The sequence below is a fragment of the Pipistrellus hanaki genome (genome assembly GCF_964339955.1).
Source record: "Pipistrellus hanaki genome assembly, chromosome: X".
NCBI classification, from domain to species: domain Eukaryota; kingdom Metazoa; phylum Chordata; class Mammalia; order Chiroptera; family Vespertilionidae; genus Pipistrellus; species Pipistrellus hanaki.
The window spans coordinates 9,736,198-9,757,137 of record NC_140524.1 but is presented as its reverse complement, the minus strand read 5'-3'; the positions used below and the strand labels follow the sequence as shown (position 1 = coordinate 9,757,137).

Genomic DNA, 20,940 nt, shown 5'->3' with positions numbered 1-20,940 from the left:
CCCACCTGCGGCTCGATGTCCAGGATGGCGATCTTGTTCTGCTCGTGGATCCGGTGCACCGTTTCAAACTTGGTGCCGAACATGTTGCCCTGGTAGCTGCCGAACTCCAAGAACTCGTTGGCAGAGATGCTCCTGCTCATCTCCTCCGTGGAGATGAAGTGGTACTCCTTTCCGTCCTCCTCGTTCTTCTTGGGCGGCCGTGTGGTATCTGCGCACAAGAAGCCCCGGCCCCTGACACACCCGGGGTCCTCGCCACGGACCATGGCGTCTGGACCGAAACCCTCGCTGCCTGTGGCGCAGAGCTTAGTAGGTGGTTTTCTCCCACGGGATCCTTACGGGCTGGCCACAGGAGGTGATGCGGATCAGGAAATCCCCTAACCACCCAGAATACATTTAACCTTCAGGAGGTGAAGCCCAACATAAAAAAATTCCTATCAGCCCAGCCAGTGTGGCTCAGTGGTTGAGCATCAACCTAGGAACCAGGAGGTCACGGTTTGATTCCCGGTCAGGGCACAGGCCTGGGTTGCAGGCTCGATTCCCAGGGTGGGACGTGCAGGAGGCAGCCGATCCATGATTCGCTCTCATCATCGATGTTTCTCTCTCTCTCCCTCTCCCTTCCTCTCTCTGAAAGCAATGAAAACACATTACAAAAGATAAGAAAGCTGAAACCCGTTTGGCTCAGTGGATAGAGCGTCAGCCTGCAGACTGAAAGGTCCCAGGTTTGATTCCGGTCAAGGGCATGTACATTGGTTGCGGGCACATCCCCTGTAGGGAGTGTGCAAGAGGCAGCTGGTTGATGTTTCTCTCTCATCGATGTTTCTATCCCTCTCTCTTCCTCTCTGTAAAAAATCAATAAAACATATTTAAAACAAAGACAAAACACACAGTTACATTGTTAGTTGGAACGATTATGGGTACAAATCTGTATCTTGCCTAAATTGTGTTTTGTTTTTATGATGAAACATTTCAAATAAATTCACCAAAAAAAGGACCATCACCGTCTCTCAGATGGGGGAGTGCTCTTACTTGCCCTCCGAGCCCCCAGAGCTACTTACACGGGGCTGGGTACTCAAACTTCTCCGGGTTCTGGCTGAGCAGGGCGTTCTTAATATGGCTGCGACCTACGCCACTGGCTCCTGCGGAGGAGGAGAGAGAATCCACGTTGCTGATTTTCAGGAAGCCTTCCATGTCTTTCCCCAGAGAGAAAGGAGGGATGGTAGTAGGAAAAGGACATGGCTTTCCTCTCCCAGGCCTGCAATCGCCAGCAGGTGAAAGGAAGTTGGCATAGCCTCTGAGCTGGGGTCAGAGGCAAGCGTTCCTTAAGCACAGGGGTGGGGAACCTCCAGCTCTCGGGCCGTATTAGGCCCGTGAAATCATTTGGTCTGGCCCTGCCAAAGCATTAGGGGCGAGTTAATGAAATGTTTGATAAAATATAGCAGCCTAATTTTTAAGTAAATAATTTTGTATCGCCTGCAAATCCTATATAATAAAACCCTAATATATGCTGAAACCGGTTTGGCTCAGTGGATAGAGCGTCGGCCTGCGGACTGAAAGGTCCCGGGTTCGATTCTGGTCAAGGGCATGTACATTGGTTGCGGGCATATCCCCAGTAGGGGGCTATACGTATATTTTAAAATATATTTTTAAAAAAATAAAACCCTAATATGCAAATTGACCAAAAGGTGGAATTACTGATCGCTATGACGCGCACTGGCCACTAGGGGGCAGATGCTCAACGCAGGAGCTGCCCCCTGGTGGTCAGTGCACTCCCACAGGGGAAGTGCCGCTCAGCCAGAAGGGGTCTTGAGGGGTACCAGACTGCGAGAGGGTGCAGGCTGGGCTGAGGAACCCCCCCCACACACACAAGTGCACGAATGTCATGCACCGGGCCTCTAGTGATGTCATAAATATCCAAATGGCCCTTTGCAGAAAAAAGGTTCCCCATCTCTGCTTTAGGTGCAGGGGGATTTGAGGCTCCAGGCCCTTGTGTCCCAGTTGGGGAAGTAGGCTCTTTCTAAGGCTGAGGGCCAGGACTCAGACCATAACTGTTCCTTCCACATACGAGGGTTTCTATTTTCTAAGGATAGCTGTACTGAGTTCTCCCAATGAATAGTGTTGGATTGAAGCTGGTGTCTTCACTGGAAATGTCACTGAAACCTAATACAGATCTTCTAAGCAACTATTATTTAATTCTGATGAATCACCCACCAGACCCAAGGTCCACATACCTGGGTGTGGAGCAAAGACTAATTTCATCTCAAGGCCAGAGCTCATGTGGATGACTAAAGAGCTTATGTTACTAACGAAGCACTCTAACACATATACTTTGAAAAAAGCACAGGACGGCCCTTGCTGGTTTGGCTCAGTCATTAGAGTGTCAGCCCTTGGACCAAAGGGCTGTGGGTTCGAATCCCAGTCAAAGGCATGTGCCTAGGTTGCAGGATCCATTCTTGGCCCCAGTTGGAGTGTGGGAGGCAGCCAGTTGATGGATGTGTCTCTCTCACATTGATGTTGCTCTCTCTCCCCCTGCCCCCTTCCAACTCATCCCCTGCTTCCACTCTCTCTAAAAAAATCAACTGAGCCCTAGCCAGTTTGGCTCAGTGGATAGAGCATTGGCCTGTGGACTGAAGGGTCCCGGGTTCAGTTCCGGCCAAGGGCACAAGCCCAGGTTGTGGGCTTGATCCCCAGTAGGGGGCATGCAGGAGGCAGCTGATCCATGATTCTCTCTTATCATTGATGTTTCTTTCTCTCTCCCCCTCTTCTTTCCTCTCTGAAAACAATAAAAAATATATTTTTCAAAGAATCAATGGAAAAAATAATCTCGGGTGAGGATTAACAAACAAATAAAAAGGCTCAGGACTGGAACACCCCTACCGTCAGTCAGATGAACAAAGAGCAAAACTCAGGCTAGGACTGGCCAACCCCAAACCCTATCTAATAGAATTAGTTGCAGCCCAGCTGGTGTGCTCAGTTGTTGAGCATCAACCCATGAACCAGGAGGTCACTGGTTCGATTCCCGGTCAGGGCACATGCCCTGGGTTGCGGGCTTGATCCCCTCTGTGAGGAGTGCAGGAGGCAGGTGATCGATATCTCACATATGTTTCTCTCTCTCTCTATCCCTCTCTCTTCCTGTCTCTCTAATAATCAATAAAAACACATTTAAAAAAGAATTAGTGGCAGGAAAACCTGTAAGGTTTAGTTTCACTTGTAAGGTGAACCCAGAAAGGTAAGAACTTAGAAAAGTCTTTATGTCTGTCCTTATATGGAGAACCTGAGAGACTTCCCTTCTATTCTTTTCTTCTTTTCCTCACTGTCTTCTTTTTTGTTGGAAGGATTGTATACCACAGGCAGGAAAACAGGGACAGAGAGGTCCTTAACGAGCAAAGCAACAGGAGGGGCAAGGAGAAGGTACCGATCAGCACCAGGGTCTTCCTTTTGAACGCAGGGAGCCGAACCACTTCCTCGTAGGAGATGACATCCAACTGGTCAAAAACTAGAGACAAAGGAAACCAGGCAAAGTTCATTTCCAGAGCCCAGGAGAAAGCACGCCCAGCGACTTCCCTGCCTGTGACTCTCCCGCTCCCGTCTTTATCCAGAGCAGGACGGAGGCGTTTAATAAGTGCTATGTCATTGCCCTAGCCCAAGCATGTCAAACTCACGGCCCGCGGGCCTCATGTGGCCCGCAAGGACTATTTGTGGGGCCCAGCCAATATAACGGTATGTAAGAAACGTTTTAATAAAAATTTCATAACTTAAATTTTACAATATCCTGTTATACGTAATTATTAATAAGGAACTACAACGTTTGCTAATGACTGATGACTATAATCGTGGTGCATTCATTTCCCTTACGAGCTTTATGCTCAGACGCACCATTTCTTTCCACTAATACCAGCAGCGAATATTTTAGTAGCCAATGGCCACGTCCTTAGTCTTGTACTGACTTGTTTGGTGTGTGCAACAGGAAATATTTCACTTTTGGAGAACAAAAAAATATATATATGTTTATTTGCATGACGCTTATTATTTTGTGCAGTTATTCAGTGTCTGGTAAGTGAATGTTCAAGAAAAAATATTAATTTTTATTAAAATGATCTATTATTTTATGTGAATGATGACTCATGTATTTCAACCCTTTGTATTCAGCATGTCTCTATTGAAATAGACCTACGTTTCTATGAAAATGGAAGCTTTGGTTGTTTTGTGGCCTACACACATTTCAACCTTGGTTATTTGGCCCGTGCTAGCCTTTGAGTTTGACATGATGGCCCTAGCCGGTTTGGCTCAGTGGATAGAGCATTGTCCTGGGGAATGAAGGGTCCAGGGTTCGATTCTAATTAAGGACACATATCTCAGTTGCAGGCTCCTTCCCAACCTGGGCCCTGGTTGGGGTGCATGCAGGAGGCAACCAATCGATGAGTTTCACATTGATACTTCTCTCTGCCTTTCCCTCTCTCTGCCACTCTCTAAAAATCAATGGAAAAATATCTTCAGGTGAGGATTTAAAATAAATAAAAATGAAGTGGCTATACCATTTAAAAAAATAAAAAAGTGGTATATTATTATTCATTTACTAGTGGCCCGGTGCATGAAATTTGTGCAAGGGGGAAGGGGGATGGGGTGTCCCTCAGCCCGGCCTGCACTCTCTCCAATCTGGGACCCCTATGAGATCGGGTCAAAACCAGCAGTTGGACATCCCTCTCATAATCTGGTACTGCGGGCTCCTAACCACTCACCTGCCTGCCTGATCAGCCCTAACCACTCTGCCTGATGGCCTGCTTGCCCCCACCTGCCCCCTGCCCCCGCCGGCCTGCTCACCCCCAACTGACCCCACCTGCCAGCTTGATTGCCCCAAAATGCCTCCACCTGCTGGCCTGATCACCCCTAACTGCCCCCCCCCACCTGCCTGCTCACCCCCAACTGCCCCACTCTGCTGGCCTGCTTGCCCCCAACTGCCCCCACCTGCCAGCCTAATTGCCCCAAACTGCCCCCCCTGCCAGCCTGATCACGCCCAACTGCCCCCACTTGCCAGCTTGATTGCCCCAAACTGCCCCACCTACATGCCTGCTCGCCCCCAACTGCCCCCCCCCCATTGGCCTAATCATCCCCATTGCCCCTGCATGCCAGCCTGATGGCCCCCAATTGCCCCCCTGCCTGCCTGCTCACCCCAACTGCCCCTTGCCAACCTGTTTGCCCCCAACTCTCTCCCCTTCCACCCTGCCAGCCTGCTCACCCCTAACCTAACCACCTCTGCCTCAGCCCAGCCACCATGGCTTTGTCTGAAAGAAAGTCTGGAAGGTCTCCCAGTCTAATTAGCATATTACCCTTTCATTAGTATAGATTATCTACAATTTTCCTGAAAATCCATTTATAACGTTAGTATATTATATTCCCAACCATGGCAGGTTGAAAAACAAAGCCAGAATGAGATCTCGGGAAGACAGCATGCTCTGGGGGTGTTCAGCCCTTCCGGCTGGGAGTGCTGATGGAATGGCACACTGAGAAAGTTCTGGAAGGCTGCTCAGCTGCTTACCTGAGGGGTGAGGGTGATGAGCTGGTGTGAAAAGACCACTGGCCTTCCTTTATATGGGGTGTCCCCCCAAATGTATACACACACTCTGAATCATAAAGGCAGTGTTTGTTAAAATACATTTCATTCTCAACATTGAGCTATCAGCTGTGAAAGTGTGTCTATGTTTTTTGGGGGGACACCCTGTATATACTGGCATCGTCTCAGAGAACTTGGGGACATGAGGGTAATAAAAGAAAAGCAGAAGAGCCAGGTCGGCGTGGCTCAGTGGTTGAGCATCGACCTATGAACCAGGAGGTCACGGTTCGATTCCTGGTCAGGACACATGCCCGGGTTGCAGGCTCCATCCCCAGTGGGGTATGAAGGAGGCAGCCCATCAATGATTCGCTCTCATCATTGATGTTTCTCTCTCTCTCCCTCTCCCTTCCTCTCTGAAATCAATTAAAAATATTTTTTAAAAAAACAAATAGTTAGAAAAGCAGAATATGCCCTGGCTAGGTTGCTCAGTGGTTAGAGCACCAGGCAGTGGACCAAAAGGCCGTGAGTTCAATTCCTGATCAAGGGCACATATCTCGGTTGTGGGTTCGATCCTCAGCCCTGGTTGTTCAGGAGGCAACCAATCAATGTCTCTCTCTCTCTCCCTGCACCGCCTCCTCGCTCCCTTCTGCTCTGTCTGAAAATCAGTGGGGGGAAAAAAATCCTCGGGTGAGCATTAGAAAAAAAAAGCAGAAGAAATGGCACGCTTTCAGCATCACGTATGTTGCCCTGAGCACCACGCCCCCTGCCCTGTGCCAGGAGCCCGCAGGGAGGAGCCCAGGAAGTTCAAGGACACTCACTTGCGCTGTGCTTGGCCAGGTACTTGTCTTTGTACTTCTTCTTCTTCCCGAAGGGGCTGCAGCTCGGGGCTTCACTGGGAGCAGACTGAGCCATACTCGCCACCCTCCTGGCAGGAAAGATGACCAGGACATCAGAGGAGGCCAGGGGGAGGCCCAGGCTCGCTCACCTGACAGAGCCCAGTGACCCCCCAGCCCGTCTATGCAAAACCTCCAGACTGACCTGCTCCTTCCTGTCCCTGGCACTTGCCCAAAACCTTCATACCCTCTGCCAGCTGCTCATTGTCTGTGAGTCCCTAACACTCATCCTCTCTCTCTCTCTCTCTCTCTCTCTCTCTCTCTCTCTCTCTCTCTCTGCCCCTCTCTTAATTAAAAAAAAAAAAAAAATTTACTAGAGGCCCGGTGCATGAAATTCGTGCATGGCAGGGGGGTGTGTGTCCCTCAGCCCAGCCTGCACCCTCTCCAATCTGGGGCGGTTGGACATCCCTGACCTGGGACCCTAGAGTTCACAGGCTGACGCTCTACCAACTGAGCCAAACCAGCCAGGCATTTTTTTCTCTCTCTCGCCCCATTTTCCATGCACTGGCAATTTGCATAAAGGACGTGTATTTACAATGTGACTGTTTCCTGCAGGGCTCAGCAAGGCACCAGCCTGGGAGGCAGGAGAGCAGGGAAGCTCCAGTCCCGGTGCTGCCACCTCCTTGTAGGGACAGGGAGAGCATTTGAGGAAACAGAGGCCCTCGGATGAATGAAGAGCTATTTGGGGATAGCTCAGTGGTTGAGCCCGGCCGGTGTAGCTCAGTGGTTGAGCGTCAACCTATGAACCAGAAGGTCACGGTTCGATTCCTCATCAGGGCATGTGGCCTGGTTGTGGGCTCCATCCCCAGTAGGGGGCGTGCAGGAGGCAGCCAATTGATGATTGGCTCTCATGATGTTTTCATCTCTCCCTTCCTCTCTAAAATCAATAAAAATATACTTTAAAAATATATTTTTAAAAAGTCCTGCTAGCGCCGAAACAGGTTTGGCTCAGTGGTAGAGCGTCGGTCTGCGGACTGAAAAGTCCCAGGTTCGATTCCGGTCAAGGGCATGTACATTGGTTGCGGGCACATCCCCAGTAGGGGGTGTGCAAGAGGCAGCTGGTCGATGTTTCTCTCTCATCGACGCTTCTAGCTCTCTATCTCTCTCCCTTCCTCTCTGTAAAAAATCAATAAAATATATTTTAAAAAAAGTCCTGCTAGGTAAGCTTATCAACTCATTCTGTCAGGGAAGCTGGGAGATTGGCCTGGTTGAGAAAGAGAAAGTACACGCAAGATGACGGGTTCGGGAAGCTAAAACACTACTGGTGACAGGTACGGGCCCATGCCACCTGCCAATGCCACCCGCGGGAGAGCGGCTCACCATTCCTGCAGCTCAGGGGACGGGATCAGGCCTGCTGACTCCTTGGAAGAGCCTTCCACGCGCCCCTGCCACCAGTTACTGTCGTCCTTGTTGATGATCTGGATGATGTCCCCCGTGGCAAACTTCAGTCCCGCCTCCTTGCAAGGAATCAGGTTGTCCTTTTTGGGGTCGTAGTCGAACTGCGCTCGCATGAACATCTGAAAGAGAAGGCAAGGGGCAGCTTCAGGAGAATCCCCGGCATCAGCACACGTGATAGAAAGTTCTGCTGAAAATAAGTAGGTCAGGCCCTAGCCGGTTCGGCTCAGTGGATAGAGCATCGGCCTGTGGACTGAAGGGTCCCGGGTTGGATTCTGGTCATGGGTACATGCCTGGGGGTGTGCAGGAAGCAGCTGATCAGTGATTCTCTCTCATCATTGATGTTTCTATCTCTCTCTCCCTCTCGCTTCCTCTCTGAAATCAATAAAAATATATATATATATTTTTTAAAAAGGTAGGGTCAGGACTGAATGAATAAATCAGAGGCAAGAAGCAAGAATGGACAAGGGGGGGGGAGATAGAGAGGAGGGGGCAGGGCAGGGAAGGGGCTCAACTGGTGTCACTCACCAGTTGAGCATCAACCCAGGGTTGTAGATTCAATCCCCAGTAGAGGGCATGCAGGAGACAGCTGATGTATGATTCTCTCTCAACATTGATGTTTCGCTCTCTCTCTCCCTCTCTGAAATCAATAAAATATATTAAGCCCTTGCCAGTTTTGGTTCAGTGGATGGAGCGTCAGCCTTCAGACTGAAAGGTCCCGGATTCGATCCCAGTTAAGAGCATGTGCCTGAGTTTTGGGCTCGATCCCCAGTAGGAAATGGGCAGGAGGCAGCCAATTAATGATTCTCTCTCATCATTGATGTTTCTATCCCTCTCTCTACCTCTCTGAAATTAATAAAAATATATTTTTAAAAATATATTTAAAAAAAAGAATAGACGGGGAGCTGAAGTGACTGGAACTGGTAACTGTGGTGTCTGTGGAGAGGTCAGACCCGAGCCCTCCAACAAGAAGGTATGAACTGCCTTTTTGAGTTGACATGTTTGTGGTTATTGGTCTGAGTTGATGCCCCCTTGACCCCACAACCCACTTCTATGCGGAAGTTGTCAGTTACAAAGTATAGATAATATCTTCACCACAGAATTATTTTTTTTCTTCTCCTTTTATTTATTTTTGTTAATCCTCACCTGCGCATATTTTCCATTGATTTTTAAGGGGAGTGGAAGAGAGAGGGAGAGCCAGAGAGAAGCATCGATGTGAGAGAAACACATCGACTGGTTGCCGCTCACACGATTTCTGCCGGGGGTGGCGGGGGGGCAGGCAGGGATTGAACCTGCAACGAGGTACATGCCCTTGACCGGAATCGAACCTGGGACCCTTGAGTCCTTGGGCCGATCCTCCAACCACTGAGCCAAACCAGCTAAGGCCACAAAATTATTTATAAGGATGAACTATTGGAAACAATCTCATTTTCCAAGAATGGGGGATTTAGTTAAGTTTTGATCATCTACTGAATGTATGACCACATACCTATAAAAATCAATGTGTAGAAGAATATTGAAAGCCCTTGAAAAATGCTGCTGATATAACATTAAATGAGAATATCGGTCAACAAAAACAATACCTAACACACTTGATATTTTTTTTAAAAAAGTATGTATTTATACATAATCTTCCTCGGGGAGGAAGATTAGGGGTGCATATCTAAGCCAAAGAAAGAAGAAAAATAATAAAGAGCCCAAACCGGTGTGGCTCAGTGGTAGAGCATCGGTCTGTGGACTGAAAGGTCCCAGGTTCGATTCAGGTCAAGGGCATGTACATTGGTTGCAGGCACATCCCCTGTGGGGGGTGTGCAGGATACAGCTGGTCGATGATTCTCTCTCATCGACGTTTCTAGCTCTCTCTCTCTCTCTCTCCCTTCCTCTCTGTAAAAAATCAATAAAATATATTAAAAAAAAGAAAAAGAAAAATAATAAAGAGCAGAAACAAATCAAACAGACAAGAGTTGAGAGGATCAACAAAAGCAAAAGTGGTTCTTTGAAGAAACACGAAATTAAGAACCTAGCAAGGCCAATTAAGAAGAGAAGAGCCCTAGCTGGTTTGGCTCAGTGGATAGAGTGTCTGCCTGCAGATAGAAGGGTCCCAGGTTCGATTCCGGTCAAGGGCACATGCCCAGGTTGCGGGCTTGATCCCCAGTAGGGGGCGTGCAGGAGGCAGCAAGTCAATGATTCTCTCTCATCATTGATGTTTCTATCTCTCGCTCTCTTCCTCTCTGAAATCAATAAAAATATATTTTAAAAAAAGAAAAGAGAGAAGATACCATTTCCCAGTAGAGATCCCAGAGCTGTTTAAAAGGTTATATGATTTTTTTTGCCGAAACCGGTTTGGCTCAGTGGTAGAGCGTCGGTCTGCGGACTGAAAGGTCCCGGGTTCGATTCCGGTCAAGGGCATGTACCTTGGTTGCGGGCACATCCCCGGTAGGGGGTGTGCAAGAGGCAGCTGGTCAATGTTTCTCCCTCATCGACATTTCTAGCTCTCTATCTCTCTCCCTTCCTCTCTGTAAAATATCAATAAAATATATTTAAAAAAATAAAAGGTTATACGATTTTATTTATTTATTTATTTATTTAATATATTTTATTGATTTTGTACAGAGAGGAAGGGAGAGAGATAGAGAGTTAGAAACATCGATGAGAGAGAGTCATCAATCAGCTGCCTCCTGCACACCCCCCTACTGGGGATGTCCCCGCAACCAAGGTACATGCCCTTGACCGGAATCGAACCCGGGACCCTTCAGTCCCCAAGCCGACACTCTATCCATTGAGCCAAACCGGTTTTGGCAGGTTATACGATTTTTATGAACAATTTCACACCAATACTTTTGAAAAATCACTGGAAAAACACAATTTACCAAACGTGACACAAGAAAATAAAACTATTGATATGAACACTGATATGTCCATTAAAGCCTCTGAACTTGTTACAATAATCTGTAGTAGAAACTTCAGAGTTATTTAAAAAAATAAATAAACCAAACCAAACTCCTCCCACAATTCATCTGCCAAGGCCCCGTCCGGTCCGAGCTATTTCTCTCTTCGATGGCAGCATTGGATATGTTTTCACATGTTTACTGCCATGTGTGTTTTCCCTCCTAGGAATGAGTTCTTCATTCTCTTTACCCATTTCCTTCTTGGGATTGTGGAGTAAGATTACGCCTTTCTTTAGAATTCATTGCAAACAGGCAGCAAAGTACCAACCCTGCAGGTAGATGTTAGCTTAGTTCAGACAGCACCAACTATATCTGTAAGATATATAGTTATGCCTTGCTGGCATGGCTCAGTGGTTGAGCGTCAACCAATGAACCAGGAGGTCATGGTTCAATTCCCAGTCAGGTCACATGCCCGGGTTGTGGGCTCGATCCCCAGTAGGGGGCGTGCAGGAGGCAGCCGATCAATGATTCTCATCATTGATGTTTTTCTCTCTCTCCTTCTCCCTTCGCTCTGAAGTCAATAAAAAAAAATCTATTTTTAAAAATACTTTCAATACAATCATACCATTTCAAATGACATCTCAACACTGGGCCTGAATTCTGCCATCACCACAACGGAGCACACCCACCTGTAATGCAGGAAGACGGTTTTGCTGGTTGGGAATTACTTTTAATGAGATGATTCCTTTGGTTTCTTTCTATAAAAAAAGAAAGCGGAAATAAATGTTAAGGAAAACGAATGCGGATGATTTGGGGTTTCATAAAGTCATCTCCCTCCTCAGAGTCCCATGTGTTTCTTTTCCCAACTGCCATTTAAAAAAAAACATTTTATTGATTTTCTACAGAGAGGAAGGGAGAGAGACAGAGAGCCAGAAACGTCGGAGAGAGAAACATCGACCAGCTGCCTCCTGCACACCCCACACCGAGGATGTGCCCGCAACCAAGGTACATGCCCTTGACCGGAATCGAACCCGGGACCTTTCAGTCTGCAAACGGACGCTCTACCACTGAGCCAAACCGGTTTTGGCAAAAAATCAATAAAATAAAAATTAAAAAAAGAGAAAGATAGTGAAATCTTGGATTATAATCATGGATTTGTATTTTTCTTCTTTTGGTTCTGCCAGGTTTTGCTTCAAGTACCTTGGAGTTCTGTCATTAGGGGTCTGGGCATTTGAGATTGGGTCATTTCAAGAGGCAGGATATGTATGGTGCCTGTTCTCCATCTTGGTCAGAAGCAGAAGTCTACACTAGGAGTTTTGATGAAAGCAAATTATTTTTAACATATTTTTTTATTGATTTCAGAGAGGAAGGGAGAGAGATAGAAACATCCATGATGAGAGAGAGAGAATCATGGATCGGCTGCCTCCTGCATGCCCCGCTGGGGATCCAGTCCACAACCCAGGAATGTGACCTTGACCGGAATCGAACCCGGGACCTTTCAGTTCACAGGCCAACACTCTATCCACTGAGCCAAACCGGCTAGGGCTGCAATCAAATTCTTAAAAGCCATGTGATCGTGGGCAAGTTTCAGAACTCTCCAAGGTTCCGTTTCTTCATTTCTGTCTCAAGTGAAAAAAATGCATTTTGGTTTTCAAATGACACTTCCTCCCGGGTTGCTGTTCTCTGATTCGTTTCCAGGCAAGTACCTAGCGTCTCGCAGTGCCCAGGTGTGGCTTCTGCTGTGGTGGCCAATGACACCCAACCACCCATGGTGGTTTTTTTTAATTTAAAAAAATATATATTTTATTGATTTTTTACAGAGAGGAAGGGAGAGGTATAGAGAGTTAGAAACATCGATGAGCTGCCTCCTGCAAACCGCCGCCCCCCCTCCCCCCCCACCGCACTGAGGATGTGCCCGCACCCAAAGTATATGCTCTTGATCGGAATCGAACCTGGGACCCTTGAGTCCGCAGGCCAATGCTCTATCCACCGAGCCAAACCAGTCAGGGCCCCATGGGTTGTTTAAAAAAAATGTTTACTGTTGCCCTAGCCGGTTTGGCTCAGTGGATAGAGCGTCGGTCTGCAGATTCAAGGGTCCCAGGTTCGATTCTGGTCAGGGGCATGTGCCTTGGTTGTGGGCATATACCCAGTGGGGAGTGTGCAGGAGGCAACTGATGGATGTTTCTCTCTCATCAATGTTTCTGGCTCTCTATCCCTCTCTCTTCCTCTCTGTAAAAAAATCAAAGAAATATATTTAAAAAAGAAAAAAAAGAAAAGAAAAAGAATATCCCATCTGCTCTGCATAACAAATCCGTAACATAAGAATAGGAGTTAGTATCTTCATTTTACAGATGACTTGGAGAAGTTAATTCACTTGCTCAAAATCACAGGGCTAGAATAAAGAAAGGCAGGGATTCTGAGCTGTCATTACAGACCAATGCCTTCTGCCAGCCAGGCCAACGTTCTTTCTAGACAGATGCTCTGTGCTATTTGCCTGGTTTGAGAAGTTTACTAAATGCAAGCAGAGAACTCATTTCTTGCACAGGATAAACATTGAGAATGGTTTTCTCCATGAGATACAAATACTCGGACAGAAAGAATGAGGCACACCGACACCAATGAGGACAATGATATAGCAAATACCCACCATCGCCTTCTGCAGCTGATCTACCGAGTGATTGGTCACGTTTGTACCATTGATTTCTAGAATCTCATCTCCCACGTGAAGGGAACCTGCCGTGAAATGAAAAATCAGTCCACAAAAGAATCAATGTTTAACTCTGTAAAGCACATGTGTCAAACACAAGGCCCGCGGGCCAAATCCAGCCCGCCAGGCCTTGCAATGTGGCCCGCACTGCGCTGTCATCACTGCACTCCGCTGTCAGTTTATGACATTGTCAGTTTATGACTGTTCAGTAAACCATTCGGCCCGCGATTTAGGCTGGATTTTAGATTTTGGCCCCTTCTCTGATTGAGTTCGACACCCCTACTGTAAAGCATATGATTGTCAAATCTCTACGCTGCATACCTGAAACTAACATAGAATAATATAGAATGGAAACTGTAATAGAAAAAAAATTTTTTTTGTGGTGTGGCTGGTGTGGCTCAGTGGTTGAGCATCGACCTGAGAGCCAGGAAGTCATGATTAGATTCCTGGTCAGGGCATAAGCCTGGGTTGTGGGCTCGATCCCCAGCAGGGGGCATGCAGGAGGCAGCCAATCAATGATTCTTTCTCATCATTGATGTTTCTATCTCTCTCTCCCTCTCCCTCTTTGAAATCAATAAAAATGTATTTTAAAAAATAATAAATGTTCAGCCCTAGCCAGTTTGGCTGAGTGGACAGAGCATCAGCCTGCACAGTGAAGGGTCCGGGTTCAATTCCGGTCAAGGGCATATGCCTGGGTTGTGGGCTTGGTCCCCAGTAGGGGGCGTGCAGGAGGCAACTAATCAATGATTCTCATCATTGATGTTTCTAATTCTCTCCCTCTCCCTTCCTCTCTGAAATCAATTTAAAAAAATATTTTTTAAAAGGAAACTAGCCCTGACCAGTTTGGCTCAGTGGATAGAGCGTCAGCCTGAGGATTGAAGGGTCCCAGGTTCAATTCCGGTCAAAGGCATGTACCTTGGTTGCGGGCACATCCCCAGTAGGGGGTGTGCAAGAGGCAGCTGGTTGATGTTTCTCTCTCATTGATGTTTCTAACTCACTCTCCCTCTCCCTTCCTCTCTGTAAAAAAATCAATAAAATATATATTTTTTAAAAAGGAAACCACAGAAAAGAAACCATGACCTGTCCTAGAGGATAGTATAAAATACAGAATTTTACACAATTCAACCATGAATGTTCTTTTGTTTCCCTTGAGGAATGTATCGAGGCAAGTACTTCACGGTTTAAGACTATCACATTCTCCCTGACCTCAGTACTCCGACAGCAGAATTAAAGCACCTCGCCCTTGCCCTGGACCAGGTAGTTCAGGTGGTTGAAGGGCTGCACCTTCAACCACCTGAACTACCTGTCAGGTAGTTTGATTCCCTGTCAGGGCACATACCTAGGTTGTGGGTACCATCTCTGGTCAGGGCATGTACGGGAGGCAACCAATTGATCAATGTTTCTCTCACGTTGATGTTTCTCTCTCTCTCTCTCTCTCTCTCTCTCTCTCTCTCTCTCTCTCTCTCAACATGTCCTTGAGTGAGGATTTTTTTAAAAAGAATAAAAATAAATAAATAAAAGCACCTCATCCTCAAAGTTCCCCGTAATTAGAGATCCCACTAAAAATAATAACAATGTAAGGCAAAGTACACGGTTCTCCTTATTCGCCAGAAAGTTCGATATTTCTTTGTTGTTTAGTTAAAAGCCCAAAATGTTACCTTATGGTAAAGCTCACCAGTATTTAGATTCTATGTGAAGAGTGCTTACCAATATTTGTGACACCCCAGATACAAAGCTGTACATAAAAGGGTAGGAGCTAATGTTTAATGTCAATTTAACTGTGAGCTCCAGGAGGTATAGACGGTCTGTTTTCTTCACTACTCTGTACTCAAATCCTAATGCAATGGGTTGTATACAATAATTGCTCAAATATTAAATGGGAAAATATTGGTATTCTATATAATAAAAGCCCAATATGCTAAGTGTCCAACCATTCGACCAGTTGCTATGACACGCACTGACCACCAGAGGCCAGACACCCAACAGGTAGATTAGCTTGCTGCTGGGGTCCAGACAATCGGGACTGGGTGAGATGGGCCAGGCATGCCCTGGAGCCCTCCTTCAGGCCCTCCCTGGCCCCAGTTGTGGATTGATGGGGTGGTCTGCACCCTCTCGCAATCCGGGACCCCTCAGGGGATGTCGGAGAGCCGGTTTCAGCCTGATCCCCTTGGGCCGGTGTACCAGGCCTCTAGTATATACATGGGTTTATAAGCACTGAGCAATTCATATGAAGAGTTTATCACTCAATTATTCTAAAAAGCCAGTTATTAAGCCACAAATAATCTTTTGGCACACATAAAAAAATGCTGGGTTTTTTGTTGTTGTTAATCCTTACCCAAGGATATTATTCCCCTTGATTTTTAGAGATATTGGAAATGGGCGGGGTGGAGAGAGAGAAACACATCGATGTGAGAGAGACACATCGATTGGTTGGTTGCCTGCCACATGCAGGCTGACTGGAGGTGGGGATCAATCCTGCAACCGAGGTGCATGCCCTTGACCAGGAATCGAACCCGTGACCCTTCACTGCCAGGACTGAAGCTCTACTACTGACCCACACAGGCTAGGGTCCAAAAACGCTCCTGGCTTTGAAGATTATAAGCTTCATGTCCCTCACCACTGAGGTGAGTGACACAATCTAGGAACCGCAGAGTACCTTGTCTGTGAATCATGCCGCCATGGAGAATCCTCGCCACCGTACAGGACTGCTTTTCGTTCAGCTTCAGAGTGATTCCCTGAAACAGAGACAGCGGTGCAGAATGCTTTACTTTAAGATCTTTCTGAGGTTATTTTGAAGACCATTTAAGGCAGGGGTCTTCAAACTACGGCCCGCGGGCCACATGCGGCCCGCAGAGGAGTCTGATCCGGCCCGCCAGGTTTTTTGGGCAGTGAGCGCAGCCGAGGTGTTACAGTAGGAATTAGTAGTTCATATAGTCCGGCCCTCCAGCTCTCTGAGGGACCGTGATCTGGCCCCCACTTTAAAAAGTTTGAGGACCCCTGATAAGGCAATTTTTATTTTATTTTATTTTATTTTATTTTATTTTATTTTATTTTATTTTATTTTATTTTATTTTATTTTAATAAATCTTTATTGTCCAGATTATTACAATTGTTCCTCTTTTTCCCTCCATATTTCCCCTCCACCAGGTTCCTATCCCACCCTCTGCCTCCACACCCCCCGCCACTATCCTCCATAGGTATACGTTTTTAAAAAATATATATATTTTATTGATTTTTTACAGAGAGGAAGGGAGAGGGATAGTAAGAAACATCAATAAGTCCGCGTTGGTGGTATAGTGGTGAGCATAACTGCCTTCCAAGAAACATCAATAAGAGAGAAACATCGATCAGCTGCCTCCTGCATACCCCCTACCAGGGATGTGCCCACAACCAAGGTACATGCCCTTGACCGGAATCGAACCTGGGACCCTTCAGTCCGCAGGCTGATGCTCTATCCACTGAGCCAAACCGGTTTCAGCAGATGTACACTTTTTGTTCAGTCTCTTCCCGCACCCCCACTCCCTTTCCCCCCCGCCCCGAGAATTGTCAGTCCACACCCTTTCTATGCCCCTGATTCTATTATATTCTCCAGTTAATACTGTACATCAGATTTTTTATTCCCTTGCTATCTAAAAAGCAAGGGAATAAAAAATCTGATGTACAGTATTAACTGGAGAATATAATATCAACAAATATGATAGATACATATTTGTTGTTCATAATTTTTATCTTTACTTTTTTCTTCTTCTTCTTCCTCTTCTTAAAGAATACCTTTCAGCATTTCATATAATTCTGGTTTAGCAGTGATGAACTCCTTTAGCTTTTTTTTTAAATCTATGAAGTTCTTTATCTGACCTTCAATTCTGAATGATAGCTTTTCTGGGTATAGTAATCTTGGTTGTAAGGCAATGTTTCAGGAGAAAGATTTTGCATCTATACATGGGGTGCTCCTCAACTAGAACGAGCATGAAGCCTGCATGGAGGAGGAATTTGAGATGGAGACAGACTATGTGACAGCTGGCTGCTCCCCTAACTCAGCTTCTGAGTTTCCTCTCGGGGCCCAGTGACTTATGTGGTGGAGAGTAAGCAGCGGGTAAAAGGACAAGGGGTTACCATAGGTTCCTCGGTGACCTTCTCGAACTGGATGAGTCGCACCTTCCGCACTTCCTGTCCCTTAGCCTGGGTAGGACTACCCGGAGCAGCAGGCCCATCGGTATACATGTCCTCAGTCACCGCATTCAACTGGTGCTTCACGGCCTGTCCCATCAAAACAACAGAGCAATGTGTGAAGTAAGCAGCGAAGATCCCCCCTAGGTCAGTCTGTAATAGCAATTCTAAAACCCATGGCCCGGCCGGTGTGGCTCAGTAGTTGAGCATTGACCTGTGAACCAGGAGGTCACGGTTCGATTCTTGGTCAGGGCACATGCCAGGGTTGTGGGCTCGATCCCCAGTAGGGGGCATGCAGGAGGCAGCCCATCAATGGTCCTCTCTCATCATTGATGTCTCTCTCTCCCTCTCCCTTCCTCTCTGAAATTAATAAAAGTATATTTAAAAAAATTAAACCCCAAGACTCTGACAACCAACAGTGCTGAGTTTGGCATCCAATCTCTTTGAATTTATGTGAAGCTGTCTGGAAGCTTTATTTAGCCAACTTAATAGACATGTTGATTCAGCTCTCTGCAGAAATATTAATGTGTTTGATTTGCAGGGTACTGCCCTGCTGGGAGGATTAAAAAAGGAGAACACAGCCAGGAAAACTGTGATTTCTAATGCACATTGGGCCCCAAGAGCTCCTGGTAAGGGGCTGTGTACTGACATGGGGCGCGCGCGCACGCACACGCACACACACACACACACACACATTCCATAGTGAAGGGCCAAGGGGGTTAACTCAGAATGGGAGGAGGAGAGCGGACAGCTGTGGTGGGAAAGCCTCAGTAACGCAGAGAAGTGAGCACGGATGCCAAGAGCTCTGGTGAGATCAGACCCAACTGCTCTTTCCTCTTTAAGTCCTTTAACTATATATATGATTTCTTTACAGAGAGGAGGGGAGAGCGATAGAGAGTTAGAAACATCGGTCAGCTGCCTCCTGCACACCCCCTTCTGGGGATGTGCCCGCAACCAAGGTACAAGCCCTTGACCGGAATCGAACCTGGGACCCTTGACTCAGGCCGACGCTCTATCCACTGAGCCAAACCGGTTAGAGCCCCCTTTGCTTCCTGATGCTCTGGATCACACAGCAGGAAACGTGATTCAGGTTACCATCAGTTTCTCACAAACCACCTCTGAGGCTCTAAAGAAACTAGAGGCCCGGTGCACATTGAAAGCAAATTAATTAGAGTATTTTAGAGGCAGGGGAGGGACTGTGGGAGTTTGGCTCCAGGGCATGTCTGGCCTGTCTCGCCCAGTCCTGACTGGCTGGACCCCAGCAGCGAGCTAACCTACTGGTCAGAGAATCTGCCCCCTGGTGGTCAGTGCAAGTCATAGCAACCAGTTGACTGGTCCTTCGGTCGTTTAGGCCCATGGTTGGCAAACTGAAGCTCTCGAGCCACATGCAGCTCTTTTGCCCCTTGAGTGTGGCTCTTCCACAAAAGAACACGGCCTGGGTGAGTCTATTTTGAAGAAGTGGCGTTAGAAGAAGTTTAAGTTTAAAAAATGTGGCTCTCAAAAGAAATTTCAATCGTTGTACTGTTGATATTTGGCTCTGTTGACTGAGTTTGCAGACCACTGATTTAGGCTTTTATATGTATAGATATTTTCTTTTCCTAGACGAAAATTCAATTCAGGATTGGGCACTGCATTGAGTTTGCACATCTCTTTAATCATCCTTCATTAGGAAAAGTTCCTCAGCCTTTTATGACCTTGACATTTTTTAAGAGGACAGGGCTACTGTGTTTGTTTGTTTGTTGTTGTTTTGGTTTGTTTTTAAAAAAATATATTTTATTGATTTTTTTTACAGAGAGGAAGGGAGAGAAATAGAGAGCTGGAAACGTCGATGAGAGAGAAACATCAACCAGCTGCCTCTTGCACACCCCCCACTGGGGATGTGCCCGCAACCAAGGTACATGCCCTTGACCGGAATTGAACCTGGGACCTTTCAGTCCGCAGACCGACGCTCTACCGCTGAGCCAAACCATTTTCGGCTGTTGTTCTTTTAATATATATTTTTATTGATCTCAGAGAGGAAGGGAGAGGGAGAGAGAGAAACATCAGTGATGAGAATCACTGATCGGCTGCCTCTTGCACACCCTACACTGGATCGAGCCCACAACCTGGGCATGTGCCCTGATTGTTGCTCAACCACTGAGCCACACCAGCCAGGCAGGGCAACCATTTTGTAGACTGTCTCTCAGTTTGTATTTGTCCAATGTTTTCACATGATTAGTCTGAGGTTATGCATCTCCAACCCTTTCCTCCCTGAAATGCTCCTTCCCAGTCTTCTTTGCTGGCTCTCCCTCACCTTTCTAAACTATTGATGTTGGCCCTAGCTGGTTTGGCTCAGTGGATAGAGCATCAGTCTGGGGACTGAAGGGTTCAATTCCGGTCAAGGGCACATGCCCGGGTTGCACGCTCAATCCCCAGTGGGGGGCGTACAGGAGGCAGCTGATCAATGATTCTCTCTCATCACTGATGTTTCTATCTCTTTCTCCTTCTCCCTTCTTCTCTGAAATCAATTTAAAAATTTTAAAAAAATAAACGATTGATGTTGAAGTAGCCCAGGTCTTCGGGTAGCACGATGATTGTGGGGAAGGCCAAGTGGAATCTCTAAAAGTGCCCTCCACCCTGGTAAAATATAAATAAAAAACAATATGGAGGAGGAGGAGCAGGGTCAATTCAGTATCTGAGTAGAAGCTGAAAATGGCTGGCAGTTGCATTCCAGCCATACCCTGGGGTGTCCCTCAGACAGTGGGGCTGTGAGTGGTGCACCTTGTTATCCACTTTGAATGAATCAGTTATTCATTCATTCATTCATTCATTCACTCATTCCTGGGAAGTGCCCAATGGCCTATCCGAAAGACTATATGGAAAAGGGTCGGTAGATCAGAGACAAGGAGGCTTGAAGCTGTGGATGGGCATATATGTCATAAGATAGGGGGTGTTACTCATAAAACAATATACTATTTTATTTTAATTTAATTTATTTATTTTTAATCCTCATCCGAGGATATTTTCCCATTGATCTTTTAGAGAGAGTGGAAGAGAGAGGGAGAGACAGAGAGAAACATCGATGGGAGAGAAACACATCAATTGGTTGCCTCCTACACATGCCCCGACCAGGGCCACGGAGGAGCCTGCAACCGTGGCCTTGACCAGAATCGAACCCAGGACACTTGGGTCTGCAGGACGACGCTCTATCCACTGAGCCAAACCAGCTAGGGCTACTATTGCCATTTTAATGAACATATTTCTAAGAGGTCAATGGAGACTGAGAAGATGATGACACTTGAAATAGTGCTAGTGACAGGGCGGCCTAAAATGAGGGAAGTACTAAGAAAGAGAAACTGCCTA

At 46.8% G+C, this 20,940-nt stretch overlaps 1 protein-coding gene across 1 annotated transcript in view; it reads right to left on the bottom strand.

Annotated features, from left to right (window-relative positions):
* Nucleotides 1-20,940, bottom strand: part of MPP1 (MAGUK p55 scaffold protein 1) — a 40,184-nt gene that overhangs the window by 2,980 nt on the left and 16,264 nt on the right. The window contains exons 2-10 of the mRNA XM_084871104.1: nt 17,545-17,688; nt 16,088-16,166; nt 13,372-13,457; nt 11,414-11,482; nt 7,762-7,958; nt 6,367-6,473; nt 3,413-3,493; nt 1,056-1,136; nt 6-208 (exon numbers count right to left, since the gene is read on the bottom strand). Of these exons, the coding sequence (XP_084727230.1) occupies nt 6-208; nt 1,056-1,136; nt 3,413-3,493; nt 6,367-6,473; nt 7,762-7,958; nt 11,414-11,482; nt 13,372-13,457; nt 16,088-16,166; nt 17,545-17,688 (1,047 nt within the window). The remainder of the gene's footprint in view (nt 1-5; nt 209-1,055; nt 1,137-3,412; nt 3,494-6,366; nt 6,474-7,761; nt 7,959-11,413; nt 11,483-13,371; nt 13,458-16,087; nt 16,167-17,544; nt 17,689-20,940) is intronic.